Source organism: Pelophylax lessonae (genome assembly GCF_965119305.1).
Source record: "Pelophylax lessonae genome assembly, chromosome: 1".
NCBI classification, from domain to species: domain Eukaryota; kingdom Metazoa; phylum Chordata; class Amphibia; order Anura; family Ranidae; genus Pelophylax; species Pelophylax lessonae.
In genome coordinates, this window is record NC_138768.1 from 498,585,363 (window position 1) to 498,605,667 (window position 20,305).

The 20,305-nt window shown below is 44.1% G+C and overlaps 1 protein-coding gene across 3 annotated transcripts in view; it reads left to right on the forward strand.

The window, feature by feature from the left end:
• Positions 1 to 20,305, forward strand: part of LOC309568163 (BTB/POZ domain-containing protein 2) — a 285,622-nt gene that overhangs the window by 53,258 nt on the left and 212,059 nt on the right. For all 3 annotated transcript variants that reach the window (XM_082273789.1, XM_082273788.1, XM_082273787.1), the window contains exon 3: positions 12,809 to 12,965. In XM_082273789.1, the coding sequence (XP_082129915.1) occupies positions 12,809 to 12,965 (157 nt within the window). The remainder of the gene's footprint in view (positions 1 to 12,808; positions 12,966 to 20,305) is intronic.

Consider the following 20,305-nt stretch of genomic DNA (forward strand, 5'->3'; position numbering starts at 1 on the left):
GTTGGCTAGAACATAGACAGCATATGTAAAGTGGTTGTAAAGGCATAAGGGATTTTTTACCTTCATGCATTTTATGCATGAGGGTAGACCAGTGAGCCAATCGTAACACACGGAGGGGGCAGAGTGAACAGTGGCTCCGTGTGTGAATGGAAACAGAGCTGCAGGTGCTTGGGTTCCCCCAGAGCATGGAGGAGCCAGGAGTGCCAGGGAGGGACCTTTAGAAGAGGGGGAACTGCTGTGTGCAAAACCACTGCACAGTGCAGGTAAGTATAATATGTTTGTTATTTAAACAAAAAAGGCTTTGGTATCACTTTAAGATTTGGCCAAACCCGAGTTTTGTGAAGTGATTGTTTCATATCCTCCTGACTAAATACCTTCTTTAATGTATGCTCATAGTCGGCTGGCCTTGCTCAGCATTGCATGTTATTGCTCAGTTCGTGATCTACTAGGACCCCAAGATCCTTTTCCATTCCTCCATTTCCCTCAGAGGTTCTCCTCCTAGTGAGTAACTTTACAAGCATTTTTTTAGCTTCCAAGTGCATTTTTAACCATTTCTATACAGAGCAGTTACACCCCCTTCCTGCCCAGACCAATTTTCAGCTTTCAGTGCTTTCACACTTTGAATGATAATTACTCAGTCATGCAACGCTGTACCCAATCAAATTTTTTATATTTTTTTTTCACACAACTAGAGCTTTCTTTTGTTAGTATTTAATCACCACTGGGTTTTTTATTTTTTTGTGATATAAGTGAAAAAACAGCGAACATTTTGAAAATAAAACATTTTGTTTTAGTTTCTATTATAAAATTTTGCAAATAAGTATTTTTTTTTTCATAAATTTGGGCCAAAATTTATATTACTACATATCTTTGGTAAAAATAACCCAAATTAGTGGTTTATTATTTAGTCTGTGTGAATGTTAGCCTTCAATTTCTATCATTTCTTGAGGCCCTGAAATGTCAGGACAGTACAAATACCCCCCAAATTAACCCTTTTGGGAACGTAGACAGTCCAGGGTATTTAGTAAGAGGCATGGTGAGTTTTTTGAAGTTGTAATTTTTCCCCACAATTCTTGGGAAAATGAAGAAATATTTTTTTTTTTTTTTTTACACAAAATTGTCATAAGTTATTTCCCACACACAGTATGTGCATACTTGTGATTACACCCCAAAATACATTCTGCTACTCCTCCTGAGTATGGCAATACCACATGCGAGACTTTTTTACACAGCCTGGCCACATACAGAGGCCCAACATGCAAGGAGCACCGTCAGGTGTTCTAAGAGCATAAATTACACTTATAATTTCATTACAACCAAATCATACACTCTCCACACCTTCCAGGATGGCCAACACGTGAGAGATGGTGGCTCCTCCCCACAGGAAACAATCAATTAAGAGCTGTTAAAAGGCCCCACCCTTCCCCTTGTCCCTCAGTTTAGATTGTGTTTCTTCTTACAGCAAAACATTTGTTGTTTTCTCTGACCCGAAAAAGTGTGTGTGGATGGGTCCCACTGAAAGGCCAGGTTCGGTCGGGCCAGTAAAGGCTTCTCCCTACCTGCCGCCTCCTCAGGCTTCTTATAGGTCGCCCCAAAGCCCCAGGCAGTCGTTCCTATTGGGTGGTTCCTCCATGCCTGGGCCCTGACATCTTGCAGGGGTCTCCTCCGCTCTCCAAGAAAAACGAAGAGATTTCCAGTCACAACTTACCAACCAGCCAGCGACCAACCGAATTGACCTGTCTAACAGTATGCGTTAAAAACAGGGGTTTGGTTGCACACATTTGCAAATACATGCGTAAGCTGCAGTCCACGGCAAGGCACCCTGATATCTGCAGTCCCTAACTCTACAATTTAAAGAGTCTCTACAATGAGGGCACATGCATTTAATGGGATAGATGGAGGACAGGTGACTAGAGGGAGCCCACCCCTACTTAAAGGCACCCCTGTTTTTAACGCATACTGTTAGACAGGTCAATTCGGTTGGTCGCTGGTTGGTAAGTTGTGACTGGAAATCTCTTCGTTTTTCTTGATCTGCGTCCGCCCTTCCAGTGCTCCTTACCATTAAGACCAGTTATAGGTGGAGGCAGTGGCTACTTTTTGCGTCTCCTCCGCTCTTCCTGGGCATCGCATCGCCTTAGGATTTTCAAAAAGCCCGCCGCAATCGCGCATCAAGCCTCGCTTTGAAGACCGAAACTTCCATTCGCAGTGCGATAAGTAAGAGGATATCCGGAGGAGACGCTCAAACCGCTTGGCGGTAACATGGCACAGAGTCCTCAGCCCCGAAGAACGGCAAGGCTGCCAAGAAAAAACCCGCTGCTGCTCACCTCATGGAAGAGGGATAGTCGCTCCGGATGGCTACTGCTAAAATCAGAACGGATTCCGGTAAGGCCGTGTCTTTCCTTGTCTGCAGGGGGGAGATTTTGTACCAATGTTGGGCGGAGGCCCTGGTGAACCCTGTTTTTGCCCCATAGCTAATGTAGCCTATGTATTTGAATTTTGCAGGAAGAGTGATCGATGGTAATCTTCTCCTCTTGCGGAAGTCCCGGTGGGGACCCAGGAGGCCTCCATCTTGCCACCCCCTATTACAACTCACACTTACTCCTTAAAGAGATGTGGTAATTGCGGGGCTATATTGGCCAGATCATACACAAAACCTTTTTGTTATACCTGTATTAACAAATTGGCAGGTGAAGAGGCCTCTGTATTAATGAAAGATTTCCTAAAGTCTATGCAGGAGGAAATGCTTATTACCATCCAGAATATCCGTACTTCTAGGCCTCCCCAGCAGGCAACAGTGTCACCCCCTTCCCAAGAGAGTACCTTGTCCAGGGCTGGGCCATTAGTCTTTTTGCCTGCATTACAGGGTTTACCACCTGCCCAAGTTAGGGAGGAAGACCCAGGGGAGGTAGGGAGTCAAGCTAGGTCCCAACCTAGTTCTGGGGAGGAATCGGATCCGGATAGTGAGGAGGAAGATTCCAGGGGAAACAGAAGTCTGTTTGCCTTGGAAGACTTGGAGGGACTCCTTCAAGCTGTCTATAATACAGAAGGAATCCCAGAACCTCCAAAAGAAACCTCAGTACAGGATAGAGTGTACAAAGGTTTAGGCAAAAGTCCATCGAAGACCTTTCCAGTTCACCAATCCCTGAAGGATTTAATCCTCCAAGAGTGGCAATATCCGGAGAAAGGTCTCTCTTAAAGCCAAAAACATGGAAAAGGCAGTTTCCCTTCAAAGAAGAGGTTAAAAAATTCCTAAAAATTCCCGAATTGGACGCATCCTTATCCAAAGCAACCAAGAAGTCTGACCTGTCTTTTGAGAATACAGGTAACATAACGGAGCCTATGGATAGAAACTCCAGGCTAATATTATCCCAGAGGATGCGTTGCTCAAAGAGCGTCACATCCTCAAAAGTAAGGGGTGCTCAGATAGGGTTATAGATGCACTCCATCTGAGCAGAAGCTGGTAACACGGAAAATGTATTTCAAGGTTTGGAAAAAATGTTGTGCCTGGCAGAAACAGAAAAATATGGTATCTGCCTCTATTCCCATAATCTTGGAGTTCTTGCAAGATGGGGTAGATAAGGGTGTGGCGGTGAACACCCTTAGGGTACAGATTGCAGATTTCTCAGTCTTCCTGCATACAAGTCTTGCAAAAGAGCCTTTGATCAAAAGATTTCTGTTAGCCAGGGATAGAGCCACCCCTGTCACTCGAGATAGGTTCCCTCCATGGGACCTAACCAGGGTTCTAGAGGGGTTATCTAGAAGCCCTTTTGAACCTTTAAAAGTGGTCCCTCTTAAGGTTTTGTCTCTTAAACTAGCTTTCCTCCTGGCTGTCACTACAGCTAGGAGAGTAGGGGATCTACAAAGTCTATCAATAAAAGAACCTTTTATGTTCATCTTTCCAGATAGGATTACCCTGAAACCAGATCCCTTATATCTGCCTAAGGCAGTGGCGTAGCGTGGGGGGTGCAGGGGGGGCCAGCCGCACCGGGCGCAACATCTGGGGGGGGCGCATCCGCAGTGTCACTCTGTCTGTCTAACTCTGACATACACAGTTCACACACTGTCTGCGGCTGCCTCTATCTTTAGGCTGAGAGATGTCCAGCGCGGCCGCCCTATGGCTGAAAATGGCAGATCGGGGCGGGGCTGGACTGTGCCTCATCTGTCCATTGGTGTAAGGTGGGGTGGCGTTGCAAGCCAACCCCCGCCTATGCCGCCTCACCTCACTGCTCAGTTAGTTTAACAGCAAGTGAATCAGCCGCCTGGCGCTGTCACAGGGTGGTTTTTTTTTTTAATCACCTGATTAAAGCCAGAGGCTCTAATAGGCTTCATAAAAGGGTGGACCCGGGGGCGCAGAGCAGTGCGCCCCGAGCCCACCCATTGTGTGACAACAGCGAATGTTCACTATTGTCAAACGGATCCTCCTCCTGGCCAATCAGGAAACTGGTCCGAGACCCGCTTCCTGATTGGCCGAAAGGCGAACGCATGCCATTGGCCGAGGAGGAGGCGGGAGGACTCAAGGAGAGTCAGGAGACGCAGGGAACTGAGGAGAAGCCGCCGCTGCAGGTAAATCTCTGTGCATTGAAGGGGGCACGCTGGTCCGTCTGCATTGAAAGGGGGCACGCTGGTCCGTCTGCATTGAAAGGGGGCATGCTGGTCATTCTGCATTGAAAGGGGGCACGCTGTTCATTCTGCATTGAAAGGGGGCATGCTGGTCATTCTGCATTGAAAGGGGGCACACTGTTCATTCTGTATTGAAAGGGGGCACGCTGGTCTCTCTGCAATGAAAGGGGGCACGCTGGTCATTCTGCATTGAAAGGGGGCACACTGGTCTCTCTGTATTGAAAGGGGGAACGCTGGTCATTCAAACTTGTATTTAGATGCATTTTACTTTAATTACATCAGTATTTTCATAACAAACAATACATGTGCTTAGGGGGTAAGGGTTTCTTTAACTAAGCTAGTGGAAGAGACTCGAGTGCTAAAATCCCGCGGATTAGGGGGCGCAAATTACTTGCCTTGCCCCGGGTGCTGACAACCCATGCTACGCCACTGGCCTAAGGTAGCCTCTTACTTCCACAGGAAGCAGGAGATTGTACTACCATCCTTTTTGTGATAATCCTAGGAATGAAAAAGAAATTTTCATTATTTAGATGTGAGGCGATGTCTCCTCACTTATTTAGAAAGGACCAAGGAGTTTAGGAGGTCTAATCGCCTTTTAGTTCTCTACTCTGGACCAAGGAACAGAATGCAGGCTTCAAAACCTTCAGTTTCCAGGTGGATTAAGCAGGCCATTACCATATCTTATAAGGTTGCAGGTGTTCCAGTAAAGCTGAAGGCTCACTCTTTAAAGGCACTGGCTACATCCTGGGCTGAAAGAGCAGGAGCTTCCTGGGAAACAGATTCGCACTGCAGCCACCTGGTCTAGTCGTGACATTTTTGTGAAAACTTACCGTGTGGAAGTGCTGTCTCAGCAAGACCTAGCCTTTGGCAGGAAGGTACTGTAGGCAGTGGTCCCACCCTAAGGTAGGCCGGAAGGGTTATTTTATTAATCTCTCACATGTTGGCCGTCCTGGAAGGTGTGGAGAGAATACCTACCGGTTAGTGTACTGGTAACGGTGTTTCTTCCAATCCTTCCAGGACGCCCGGCCTACTTCCTGCCCTGTTAAAGGGTGATGGCAACTGCTGAGTGCCTAAGGGCTTATAAACCCCTTGTGTATTGGTTGTGGAAGCTACTTTATTACAACTGAGGGACAAGGGGAAGGGTGGGGCCTTTTAACAGCTGTTAATTGATTGTTTCCTGTGGGGAGGAGCCACCATCTCTCACATGTTGGCCGTCCTGGAAGGATTGGAAGAAACACACCGTTACCAGTACACTAACAGGTGTTTGAAGGCCATGGAGCACCAGGACAATGGAAACCCCCACAAAATGACCGCATTTTGGAAAGCAAACACCCCAACACATAATCTAGGAGGCATGGGCTGCAGATAGGTACTCTGATGGGCTGCAGACAGGTACTCGGGTACTCTGATGGGCTGCAGACAGGTACTCGGGTACTCTGATGGGCTGCAGACAGGTACTCGGGTACTCTGATGGGCTGCAGACGGGTACTCGGGTACTCTGATGGGCTGCAGACGGGTACTCGGGTACTCTGATGGGCTGCAGACGGGTACTCGGGTACTCTGATGGCCTGCAGACGGGTATTCGGGTAGTCTGATGGGCTGGAGATTAGGGATGCACCGAAATTTCGGCCACCGATATTTTCGGCCGAAAATGAGACTATTCCATTTCGGCCGATAAGGGGTTAAATATGCCGAAAATGTATGGCCGCTGATCTGTTTAAAAAGCCATTCATTTCCCTGTCATTTGTGCTCTCCGCTACGATCCGATGCCGGGGGCGGGCGCTTCATTGTGATTTACAGTGACGTCCCGGGGGGGAGGGACCCAGAATGCACAGTGTAGGAGGATCTCATCCTCCTCCGTGCCAATCGCTGCATCACTCCACCCACCTCCTCCCTTCCCTGTTGTTCGCTGAGGAGGAAGGTAATGTCGATGTGTGCTGTAAGAAAAAAAAAAAGTTTCTCCCCTTTTCTCCTGCATCCTGTGTCAGAAGTCAGAACGGATTAAATTTATAATCACAGCCTAGTGCTCAACCCCTTCTAACTGCAGCACGCGAGGCAGTCAGTGTCAGTCAGTCAGTGTCAGTCAGTCAGTCAGTGTCAGTCAGTCAGTCAGTGTCAGTCAGTCAGTCAGTGTCAGTCAGTCAGTCAGTGTCAGTCAGTCAGTCAGTGTCAGTCAGTCAGTGTCAGTCAGTGAGTAAGTGTCAGTGAGTCAATGAGAGTCAGTCAGTCAGTGAGTGTCAGTCAGTCAGTGAGTGTCAGTCAGTCAGTGAGTGTCAGTCAGTCAGTTAGTGTCAATCAGTCAGTCAGTTAGTGTCAATCAGTCAGTCAGTTAGTGTCAATCAGTCAGTCAGTTAGTGTCAATCAGTCAGTGAGAGTCAGTCAGTCAGTGATATTGATAGAAAGAACTTATTTAAAATCATTTGGGGAAAAAAAGTCATGTTTCGGTTTCGGTTTTCGGCCAAGGGCATCCTGAATTTTCGGTTTCGGCCCAAAATTTTCATTTCGGTGCATCCCTATTGGAGATGGGTACGCGGGTACTCTGATGGGCTGCAGACGGGTACTTGGTTACTCCTATGACGGGTACTTGGTTACTCCTATGACGGGTACTTGGTTACTCCTATGACGGGTACTTGGTTACTCCTATGACGGGTACTTGGTTACTCCTATGACGGGTACTTGGTTACTCCTATGACGGGTACTTGGTTACTCCTATGACGGGTACTCGGTTACTCCTATGACGGGTACTCGGTTACTCCTATGACGGGTACTCGGTTACTCCTATGACGGGTACTCGGTTACTCCTATGACGGGTACTCGGTTACTCCTATGACGGGTACTCGGTTACTCCTATGACGGGTACTCGGTTACTCCTATGACGGGTACTCGGTTACTCCTATGACGGGTACTCGGTTACTCCTATGACGGGTACTCGGTTACTCCTATGACGGGTACTCGGTTACTCCTATGAGGGGTACTCGGTTACTCCTATGAGGGGTACTCGGTTACTCCTATGACGGGTACTCTGTTACTCCTATGACGGGTACTCTGTTACTCCTATGACGGTTACTCGGTTACTCTGATGTCGGGTACTCGGGACAGGAGCGGCGTGCATGAGGAAAGAGCATGTCACATGGTAAAGAGCCATTTTTTAATGGCTCTTTACAACGATCAGGGATGGGCTGTGTCCCGACGGAAACGCTGCATCCCCTATCGCCGAACTGCATGCCCCCGTGGGGGTGGGAGAGCAGCTGAAACGGGCAGACGTCATATGACAGCCGCCGGGATCGAGGAGATGTTCCTGCTGGCGTATCCAGGTATGTATAGTATCATTACAGAAGGCTCCTTCACAAAGGCAAATTTTAAGGCTGTGCAGATCTGAAAGAAATACACAAAGGCCACCAAGAATCAAGTAAGAATACACATGTTTCTTGTACTTAGAAAATATTTGCTTAGATTGGATTTCAGCTTTAACATTGGTCAACAATTTTATAAGCTGGTCTTAAATGTTTTGATAGGAAATATGATTTGGCCCCAATACTTACTATTCATCAAGGTTGACTGAAGATGCTGAAAATGAACCCAGAAGATTTTTTATTTTTTTAACTGAGCCTCTATAGCAGGGGTCTCCAAACTTTCTAAACAAAGTACCAGATTATTGTCCTGCAGACTGTAGCAGGGCCGCACTGTGCCCAGTGGGAGTTGAAACTGTCCCGACGTCAGTGGGAAAAATAATCCCCCATTGTTTGAGTGAAAGTAATTGTGCCCCATTATTGGTGCAAGTGGGACAAATTGTGCCCAATTGTTGGTGTCATTGATAGGAATCAATGATGTCATTGAGCTCCATTGTTGGAGTTTAGAAATAAATAAATAAATCTATTGGTTGAGCCAGATGGACTTGTCTTTTTTCAACCTGACTAACTCTGTATGTGTGTGTGTATGTATGTGTGTGTATGTGTGTATATATGTGTATATATGTATATATATATATATATATATATATATATATATATATATATATATATATATATATATATATATATAATATAATATAGATGGATGGATAATGCGCTGTCATAAAAGTTAATATCATAAAGGAAAAATAGGTATATAGTACATAAATCCTAAAATCATGTGCACCAAACCAAAATAAACCTCAGATTTTGTGTACCAACATGATACAACCAAAGTGCAAACATAGATACAAAAAGCTACAATGGAAAAAAAAGTTCCAAATAAATGCCAAACTATATCTGTAATCCAACACAGTCCAGATAATGTAGTTTTAAAGATTTCAATGGTGCTTAGGTCCTTATCCTTCAAAGTGCTGCATGCATCACCACTGTGCTCTAATATTGAAATTGCTGCTTACCAGACCCAGTAGGGTCAATAGGCATGTAAGCTGTTCTCAGCTAGGGAATCGATTCTGTAATACTGCGAACAGACTCCTTCTGCGGGATCACAGATGGATGTATGGAATAAAGGAGGGCAAATAGGTTAGACCAAAAAAATTATAATGGTCAAATTCGCATGTGTCACAGCATAAAGGACTGGCATCCAGTGGAGAATTGCCACTCAGTAGCGGATTGGGTTGTAATACCGAAGGGTAAAGCAACAAATTGCAGTCATGTGCGCGGTACACAGAAGTCGCATGACCTTCACTAGTCTTTCCAATACACAGCCCCCTCTCTAAAAGGATGTACAGCGCTTCGTAGGGCCCAAAATTCCTTATTCAGGTCTCGCTCTCCTATATAATGAAGTGTGTTATTGGGAGGAATTGTGCCCCATTGTTGGTGTGTGTGGGAGGAAATGTGCCCCCTTCATTGATTTCATTTAAGGTAATTATGCCCCACTCTTGGTATCAGTGGATAAAATGGGGCTCCAAGGGCTGGATAAAAGCAAGCAAAGGGCCACATCTGGCCCCCAGACCGCCGTTTGGAGACCACTATAGTGTACATGTGATTCAGAGCGACAGTCTCATTTTAAAGCACAACTCCAGTTACAAAAAAAAAGAAAACCTGCTATGATTAGAAAGAGTGTATATGCTTCATGTTATTATTAGCACTCCCACATTTGTGATGCAACACATAGGAAATGGTAAGGCCTGCAATGGACACTGTGTGACCCAGAACAAGAAGTTTCCTGAATCTAGAGACAAGCTAAGTGAAATAATACATGAACATAAGGGAACTAATCTGCCATGAAGCTGAAAACTGCAGCTACAACATGTGAGCCCATTATTACAAGGTATGACAAACCACACAGGGTATGCAAGTACAATAAGACTTTGTTAAAACAATAAAAACATTTGAAAGTGTATAATGCCCTTGGGAAGGCATGGACAGAGTTGCAACAACCAAGGACCTTGACGTGTTTTTTGCTGGCATTGCTTGCTCATGAAGACCTCAAGTCTGAGAGACTTTTAGGGTCCTTGTGAGTGAGCCTACCTGGTGTAGGGCAGGTTGGGGTCCTTTGGTGATTGTTATTCTTCTGTCTGTCTTAAGAATTAAACCTACAACTGAGCAGTGAGCACCCATTTTTTTGCTTTGGAAGGTTTATATATCAGAATCTAGAAAAGGTTTGCCTGTGCAGTGAAATATGGAGAAGCTGAATACTCCCTTGTGGCAGACGTTTTCTAAGAAATTCATTAAGGCGTAGGTATAGGTTTATTTTAAAGGATACTAAACAAATGTATGCAAATCGAGGATTTTAAAAGGTTCATGGACAAATCTCTAAGGGCCACAATGCGATTTTTGCAGTGCTTTTAATATATATTCATGAATGTATTCATTTTGAATTTCACCCTCCAAGCATTTAGACAACACGGCTCCATTGCAGCACATCACAAAGCACCCTAGCACACTATTGCATTGTCAAATAATGCTCCATGGTTTTTCATTCATGCATGCTGGTGGCCCATTAAACCCTTACATATATCCAGTTCAGTGACTGGCCTCTGTGATGCACAGAAATGAAAGAAATCCTCCTACATACAATTTTGTATCTGCAGTCTTCTCTACATTCATTCAAAGTGCTGAATTTAGAAAGCTTGTCTTAGACTTTAGAAAAAAGCTGAACTGACACTCTGCAGAACACAGTGAGGAGAGCTCTGAGATGATTGGAGGGAAGGGACACAGCCCCTTCACACAGCTCACATGAACAGAGCTGAGGCTGTCAATCAGCTCAAGCTCCAGAGGTTTTTCTTCTGGGAATTTCCCCTAAAATAGGGGAAAAAACGTTTCCATGAAAGGGAATTTAAAAAGACATGCGGCCATTCACTGAATTGGAAGAGAAGTGGTTTAACCTCAAACTGCGTAAAGGGTTCTTTACTGTCAGAGCGGTAAGGATGTGGACTTCTCTTCCACAAGCAGTAGTATCAGCAGGGAGCGTCAATTGTTTGAAAATATTAGATGGGCACCTCAACGACCACAACATACAGGGATATACAGTGTATTATTGACCTAAACACTCACACACCACAGGTTGAACTGGGTGGACTGGTCCTTTTTTTTAAAAAACAAAACAAAAAAAAACAAAACCTTACCAGCTATGCAACTCAAGGAAATGGGAGAAGATAGCCACACATTGGAAGAGGATACCAAAATTGCTTCTTTATTCAAAATAACAAGTAAGACTGCACATGATTCCAGGGACATTACTGCTAATGATTAAGCACTATGTTGTATGAAACTCCTTAGCATCCCTGGAATCATGTGCTGTTACTTGTCGTCATTTGGAATAAAGAAGCCATTTTTAGTATCCCCTTGCAGTGTGCGGCTGTCTATTTTTTTCTGTGGTGGCAAGCCAGGCCAGCACCTGTCGCGAGTGACTAGTGACAGGATGAGCTTCTTTTTTTCACCCGGAGCAGTGTTTCCTCTATATTGTATTCATGGCCAATACTCTTCTTCCTTATATATATATATATATATATATATATATATATATATATATATATATATATATATATATATATATATATATATATATATATATATATATAAAATACATTTTTATTTTATTGTTTTTTTGCTCTTTGGGACGTATTTTATTGTGCCCAGTTTCTTTTACCCAAGTGACTGAAGACATACTGTTAGTGCCTTTTTAAAGTAATACATTTATTTTAATGGAAACCTGTGTTCAGACCAATCTGTAGGCTGCTATTCCTGACCACCTACTGAAAATGCTGGGTGCTATTCTATCATGCCTACCTTCAATATTTTGAGTTGATAACCTGGAATACATCTGCAGTCATTAATATGAGAATTCCTGATCTGCGTTCTTGAACTGGCTCAAAGGATTGAAGCTAAATCACAATGGCTGTCAGGCAAATGGCATTTTCAGAAGGTCTACAGTAGCAGCTTAGATGTTTAAAGTGGAAGTCCAGACTCTACCTAACTATGCCTAATCCTGCTCTCACCCCCATTCTTACTACTTGCCTTATTACCCTGTGAAAGGAAAATGTGTATACAATTCTGAGAGCGTCACAGACAACGGCAGGCTTCAGGGGGGAGGAGGGACCGCCGACAGCAGATGCCCCATAGCAAGCCTATGGGTGACGTTACAGCACAGGCATTTTAGCTGTTGGCGATCTCTCCCTTGAACCCAGCCACTGGGGAAATCACGTGACTAGACTGGAGCACCCTCGGAATAGGTAATTATACACCTCTTCCTTTCATAGGACAGTTAGGATAGGAGTTAGAATGGGGTTGGGTGCAGGTTTAGCCCATGTTCACATTGGTCCAATTTTGACATGTCAAATCGCATGTGAAATCAAAGCCAATTGCTGGCAATGGCACCATCCGAATCAATGCGACACCGACTTTATGGCTCTGCACCGATTCACAGAAGTAGTTTTCTGTACTACCTTTGCCGATTTGGCAGGGGGGGGGTTTCTATAGACATTTGCAGGAACCCGCACAGATGTCTGTGATATCGCCCCCCCAAGTGGGACTGAAATGCAGGCTTGAAATTGTGAGTTCAGCTGAGATCACATGATTTTAAAATGGCCTCAATATGAACCTGGGCTTAAGCATAGCTAGGGATATCCTGGACTTCCACTTTAGGTGCCCTAAAGTGCAATCCAGGTCTTGCTATTTTAAATGCTCATTTATAAAGGATCATGGGTTGTTTCTTGGCTATGTATTTTCTATCATTCTTGCATCCAAACTAACTTGAATACGTATTGTTTGAGGTTCCTTTACTCTGATGAGGTTCACATTGGGCCAGAGACGGTCATGACTACCCTGTATACAGCAAAGAAGTATGCAGTGCCAGCACTGGAAGCACATTGTGTGGAGTTTCTGAAAAAGAATCTTCGGGCTGATAATGCCTTCATGTTGCTCACTCAGGTATGTGGCTGTGAGGTTCAAAAGAAACTATAACTACTTAAATTACCCTGTCACGAAGGAGACATGAAGGTTTTTGCATAGCGGTTTTGGTTGCCTAGCTGAAGTGCACATCACTTTCCAACAGTACTTTTTGTCAATGGTCTGTACTTTTTCAAGGTCGGGGACTGAAAAATCTTAAAGCCCATCTGAGTATAAATGTGCCTAGAGATAGGCTTTAAGCTGGAAGATTGGCAAAACCGCCAGGCAGCTAGCATGTTCTGGAGAGCTCCGCAGTGGGAGCCCCCATATTTCTCTTATGACACTCTTAAATCTGTCACCTCCTTTCTAAACCTGTATATAAATATTTCCCTCAAGTAATATACATTTATTGCAACTGAGATATTGAGTAGTAGCAAGGTTGAAGGTTTTGTTTGATGCACAGTATGCCACATGTATGCCCAACTGGAACAACAGTTGTGCTCACCTTTGTAGCAGATGTTAGCATGTTTGCAGTTTTAGAAGCTTGCATTAAACAATCTGCAACACTGCGGTAAATTGGCTATATTGCCTGTAGTCTTCTGCTCACAAGTAGCCAATTATTGGGGTAAGTATGAAGGAATGACTCAGGATTACCAGGCAGGGTATTGTAGAGGAAGTTGCAGTAGATGGTAACTACCCTAATTTTTAAAGTAAGGTATACATGGAATGACTTTATGCAGAACAGAGATGTGAACAGGGAAGTTGGGAGTGTAGATAATACTAATAGGAGGCTGAGCGGCTGCATGTGCATTGTGGGGAAAAATGGGTTAAGATGAGGGGTGAGGAAAAAGGGAGCTTTCGGTTGTGTGACTGTAAAGGGCAACGGGATGTGAAGTGTGGAGAAAGTGAGGGGGGAGAAGTGCAGAGTCGCTGGTAGAGACAGACTGTATTGGATGCTATAGTGATGAGATTTAATGTTGGGAGGTAAAAGATGAGTCATGAGCTATACAGGTGAAGAGGAAACATGATAATGGAGTGCAGTAAAACTGGAGGTAAAGCTCTGATTAAAGGGACCAAAAAGAGCAAAGTGAAGGTGTCGGAAATGTGCAAAGCTGGAGTGTGAGTTCCTGTCAAATAGATGCTTGCAGGTAGGGGAAGGGAGAGTGAGGAGGCAATGCAAGCGGGAGTGCTCAGAAATTGGGGGATGAGAAGGGAGCCGCAGATTGTAAGGAGTCTATAGAAAAGTATTGGTTCTTTTATTGGGACAGTTTTTTTTAATTCATGAAACGGGACACCCTGGAACTGAAGCTAACTAGAAAGATCTGATATGACCATGTGGAAGCGTCACACCTCTTCTGATTGCCTGCAGCTTCAAAGAGCCTTTTTACAGATCTTGTTTTTAAACATTATGGTTAGTGAGCTGTGGGCATGCAGCGGTTTCATTTTTTTAAGCAGTAAGTTCTCATGGGCCAGCCGACAGGAAGCTGTGCCCAGTTAGAACCACTGGTTTAGAGAACTAGGCTTCCTCTATGATGATCAACCCAAGAAAAACAGTGGGAGCTTAGAGGGCTAAATGTGTAGCTTAGGTCTTGATGTAAGAGGGAGTGATTTGGTTTTCATTGGTGTATAACCTATATTTATAGTAGTAGGCTTTGCTAAGCAGCTAGAGTGATTCTTCAGAGATGCAAATCTGTACACGTAGATCTACAAGTTTAGGAAAATCAGTCTGTACATGAATAGAAAACATTTAAAGGATCTGGTAACTGATATAATTATTAGGAAAAGGAAGACTTAAATATAGTTGTCCCAATAAAAATTTGTATCAAAAGTGTATACATACATCAAACCCTCCAAATGTGATATCTCCAAGTATCCTGCAGGAGGCATGTGCACACACTAGGTCTTATAGACAGATGCCAGGATAGCTTGGGAAATCACAGCCGTCCCGCTAGCAAAATGGGGCGCTCACAGCATACTTGGATCGCCCGCCCAGCATCTAGAATCGGGCGTGCGGGGAGAACTAATTAGCCAGAAATGCGGGTGTATTTGCATTCCAGCAGCGGTCATGTCGCTTGCGGTCCCGCCGCAACCTCATGGTAATTGTCAACTAAGTTGGCCTGTTGGCATTGATTGATATTTATAAACTGTCGTTATGCCAGACGGACCTTGTGGCTGGCATCAACTTTTTGACCGCCTTGGACTCCCAGAAGCAGCTTCTGTGGCCTACGTATACGATTGTATTCAACTTGGGGAAGAGATTACCTGCATATCGGTTGTGGAAATTAATGGAGTTTGGAGCATAGAAGTTCGCTTGGCACGCTGAAAACTTTGACGCGCTGAAAAGCTCACTAGTGGGTATTACCGCTATTAATCCCTTGTACTGAAAAGTACAATGTACAGCTCTTTTGTATAAAGTTATCCTCAACAGAGAGAAACAGGCAATGAGCTGTCACGGTCGATGTCCGTAGAAGCACTCCTGCCCAAGGCAGCACTCTTGTTTATTTTATAGTCAATAGAACAAAAGGGGTTTACAGGGGAGGTGGCACCAACACAACCAATCAGACATTTATACTTTCAAAAGTACAATAGGAAAGGGGAGTGTATGCTTATGGACAAACCTGACCGTGTGCAAGAGTCCCCAACTGTCAAGTGAAAGCGAAACAATGCACTATTGCTAAAATGGCTGCCAAACATTATACAATGGAACAAGCGTGCACTCCCGTCATAACCTGTTAGGGAATCCTATATAATATAGTTAATAAAAAACATATTTGATAGTCAGAAATCGCATATCGGTATCGGCCGATATTGGCTGATATTTTCACACATTTAAAATTTTGCAAAATAAACACAAATTTCGACTAACATATTAAGTTTTTGATCTTTATTTAATAACATTTTTAACATTCTTCACACCTTAAAGTGGAAGTCGTCACTTCCTGGCTTGCAATGATTCCTGGGAGCTGAACGTCATCGCTCCCAGGAATCAATGCGCCTGCACCGGCCCCGACGTCAGTTCATGTGCAGGCGCGTCATACCTTGCTAAACAGCTTCTGGGCATGCCCAGAAGCTGTGCAGGGATGACGCTGCAGCCCCGGAAGTGACGGCGGGGCCGGTGCAGTGCATCGCGGGACCGAAGAGGACGCAGAAGAGGATTGCGCTGGCTTCAGCTGCCCACACCTGAGATGGCAGCGCTGGACAATACATTTTCAAGGTAAGTATTTCTTCTAAAAGGTAAGTGCAACCTGGGACAGTTCAGAGGCTATCCATTGTGGAATGCACTAGCCCTGACTGTCCCGGGGGTAGTTACGTATTTTTTTTTGTTTTTGTTTTAGGTGGAACTCCGCTTTAACTGCATGAAAACTGATAGGAAAAGTGCACTTGCAGGGACATCAGTTTCACAATATCTGATTGTGCATTAATGGATAAATAAATTGCTGTAGTACTGCACTCACTCACTGCTATAAATCACTACTGCAGTGCAGTCAGTGCAAAGCTGCTAGAAAAAAAAGCTAGATAAGACAACAGCTACACAGTGGAGTGGACTACATCTGCAGTAAGGCACTCACTGCAACAGTCAGTGCAAAACTGCTAGAAAAAAAGCTAGGCAACAGCTAGACATTGGATTGAACCCTTTGCAGTAGGGCACTCACTGAAACTACTGCAGTCAGTGCAAAACTGCTAGAAAAAAAGCTAGGCAACAGTTACACAGTGGATTGGATTGGAGTCACTCAGTGGACTATCTCTGCAGTAGGGCACTCACTGCAACTGCAGTAGTCAGTGCAAAACTGCTAGAAAAAAAAAGCTATGCAACAGCTAGACATTGGATTGGATTGGACTCTTTGCAGTAGGGAATTCACTGCAACTACAACAGTCAGTTGCTAGAAAAAAAGCTAGACAGTGGATTGGAGTGGACACTACTCTTTTCAATACTCCCAGTTAATTAGCGCAATATTATAATGCAGAAAGCAGAACATTTCAGCATGTCCATGGTCACCTGTTAAAGGTCTTCTGTTTTGTTCATACAATGCTGCCACTTCATGAACCTGCTCAGGAGGAGTGGAGGACAGAGGAGCAGAAAGAGGCATCTTCTAGCATGGGAAGCAAGTCTTTTGTAGCATGCCTCATTTTCTTTCCACTACTGAAGAGGATCACTTCTTCTGCCAATTACTGCTTCTTTCAAATAGAGATGAAGTTCATCATCCAGGCCATAGTTGCAGATTCAGAAGAAATTGAATCCTCCGCATGAGGCCCTTAATAAAACACTGAAAATGTCCTGATATATTTGACAATGAAGAAGATTCTCTTCTGTTCGTTGATGTATTTTTGGACATTTTTCTGTTTTTGCTGCATGCTGCTCTTCATAAAAATAGTGTTTCAGACTTGTATTTTTGGAAGGAACCTCCTGTTGAATATCTTCTGTCAGCCATTGTTTTGCCTTAGCCAATACATCATCAGAAGAGAAAGCATTGTTCTTGTATTAAGGATTCAAAAGACTTGCAAGCACAACATTTTTAATCTCTTCATGCTTCTCAAAACATATATCAATTAAAGCTCTTTGGCTTGACAGACCATCATTTGAAAGTTGGAGAGTGTTGTGTGCCATGACACTAAAGGTATGCCACATCACCAAGCCTCATTCGTTTCCGCATGTTTGCTCCACTGTCTCGAAGTTGCACAAGCATCACATAGTTACATAGTAACATACATAGTTACATAGTTAGTGAGGTTGAAAAAAGACATCAGTCCATCCAGTTCAACCTATGATGTGTGTGTGTCTACTGTTAACCACACATTGTATACCCCTGTATGTTGTGGTCTTTAAGGTGCCCATCTAATAGTTTTTTGAAACTATCAATGCTCCCTGCTGATACAACTGTTTGCGGAAGAGAATTCCACATCCTTACTGCTCTTACAGTGAAGAACCGCCTGCGTATTTTAAGGTTACCACCTTTCCTCTAGTTTTAGTGAGTGGCCACGCGTCTTATTGTATTTCCTTTCTCTGAATAGGTTTTTCCATATGCTAGGGTTTCCAGTACAATATTTGTACATTGATATCATATCCCCCCTCAATCGTCTCTTCTCCAGAGAGAATAAGTTCAGTGCTTGTAGTCTTTCCTCATAGCTGATGTCCTCCATTCCCCTAATTATTTTTGTTGCCCTTCGCTGGACTTTCTCCAGTTCCAGCACATCCTTCCTGAGGACCGGTGCCCAGAACTGGACAGCATACTCCAGCTGTGGCCGGACCAGAGTCTTGTATAGTGGGAGAATAATCTCTTTATTTCTGGAGGGAATCCCCTTTTTTATACATCCCAGTATTCTGTTGGCTTTGCTTGCAGCGGCTTGGCATTGCATGCCACTGCCAAGCCTGTTGTCTACCAGTACCCCCAGGTCCTTTTCCATCCTAGACTCACCCAGAGGTCCCCCCCCCCTAGTGAGTAGCTTGCTTTCTGGTTTCTGGCACCCAGGTGCATTACTTTACATTTTTCAACATTGAACCTCATCTGCCATGTAGTTGCCCACCCCATAATTTTGTTCAGGTCCGCTTGTAAGGTTTCCACATCCTGCCCAGAAGATATTGGCATGCTTTGTTTAGTATCATCCGCAAATACTGAGATTTTGCTCGATATCCCCTCCTCTAGATCATTTATGAATAAATTAAACAGGATTGGCCCCAGGACAGAACCCTGGGGGACCCCGCTTTCCACACTCGCCCAATCTGAGTACTCCCCATTAATCACCACCTTTTGCAACCTCCCCTGGAGCCAGTTCTCTATCCAGGGTACTCCCCTTATGGTCAATACCTACCTTCCTTAGTTTGAACAGTAAGCGCTTGTGGGGAACGGTGTCAAAAGCCTTTGCGAAGTCCAGGTACACCACACCCACAGGCTTACCTTTATCTAGGTGGCAGCTCACTTCATCGTAGAAGGTTAATAGATTGGTTTGGCAAGAACGATTTTTCATGAATCCATGCTGATTTACTACTACCGTTTTCATTACTAGAGTCTTGTATGTGGTCCCTTGACATCCCCTCCAAAATCTTGCAGACTACTGATGTTAGGCTGACCGGCCTATAGTTACCCGGGATATATCTCGGCCCCTTTTTAAATATTGGTACCACGTTGCCTTTTTTCCAATCAGCTGGCACCATACCCGTCTGTAAACTATCCTTAAAGATCAAGAATAATGGTCTGGCAATCACCTGGCAGAGCTCTTTAAGAACCCTCGGGTGCAAGCCATCCAGTCCCGGTGATTTATTTATGTTAAGTTTCTCTAGTTTAGTTCTAAGTCTATCTTCTGTTAGCCATGGCGGTATTTCCTGAGGTGTGTTGTTTAGTTTGGCCTTACAAGCTGGGTTAGTGTAGCCCCCCACTTCTTTTGTGAAGACTGAAGAGAAGAATTTATTTAACACTACCGCCTTTTCCCTGTCCTCTGTGGCCAAAACTCCCTTATCGTCTTTTATGGGGCCAATGCTTTCTTACTGTTTATATACTTAAAGAATTTCTTGGGGTTCATTTTACTCTCTTCCGCTATATGTCTCTCGTGTTCTATTTTAGCCGCCATGATTTCGTCTTTACATTTCTTATTACACTCTTTGTAATGCTTGAATGCTGCCAATGACCCCTCAGTCTTGTATTTTTTGAAGGCCTTTCCTTTAGCATTAATATGCATTTTTATGTTGGAGTTTAGCCACCCAGGGTTTAGTTTTGCTCTTTTAAATTTATTTCCCTTTGGAATGCACTGGTCAATCCCTTTAAGTATGCTTTTGAAGCACTCCCATTTTTCCTCCGTATTCTTTGTTCCCAGGGTTCTATCCCATTTGATGTTTTCTAGCAGAGAGCGCAGTTTTGGGAAATTGGCTCTTTTGAAATTCAGTGTCCTTATATTGCCCTTGTGTTTCCTATTACTGTAATTAATACTGAAACTAATTGACCTATGGTCACTGTTTCCTAAGCTGTCCCGTATTTCTATATCCATGAGCAGGTCTGTATTGTTGGTAATCAGTAGGTCAAGTACCGCATTGTTTCTTGTCGGTGCATTCACCATCTGACCCATGAAATTGTCCTGCAAAACATTTAGGAACTGCCGAGCCTTGGCTGAATGCGTGGTTCCTTCTGCCCAGTCTATATCTGGATAATTAAAGTCCCCCATTATGACATTTCCCATCCTTGCTGCCAATCCTATTTTTAAAAGGAGGTCTGCCTCTCCCTCCTCCCTCAGGTTGGGGTGCCTATAGCATACGCCCAATATTACTTTCCCCACAGTGCCTTCCCTTTGAAGTTCTACCCATAGGGACTCTGCCTCGTCCATAGCTCCATTATTTAATATCATCCCTCATATTTACCTGTATATAGTTCTTAATATACAGACATAACCCTCCC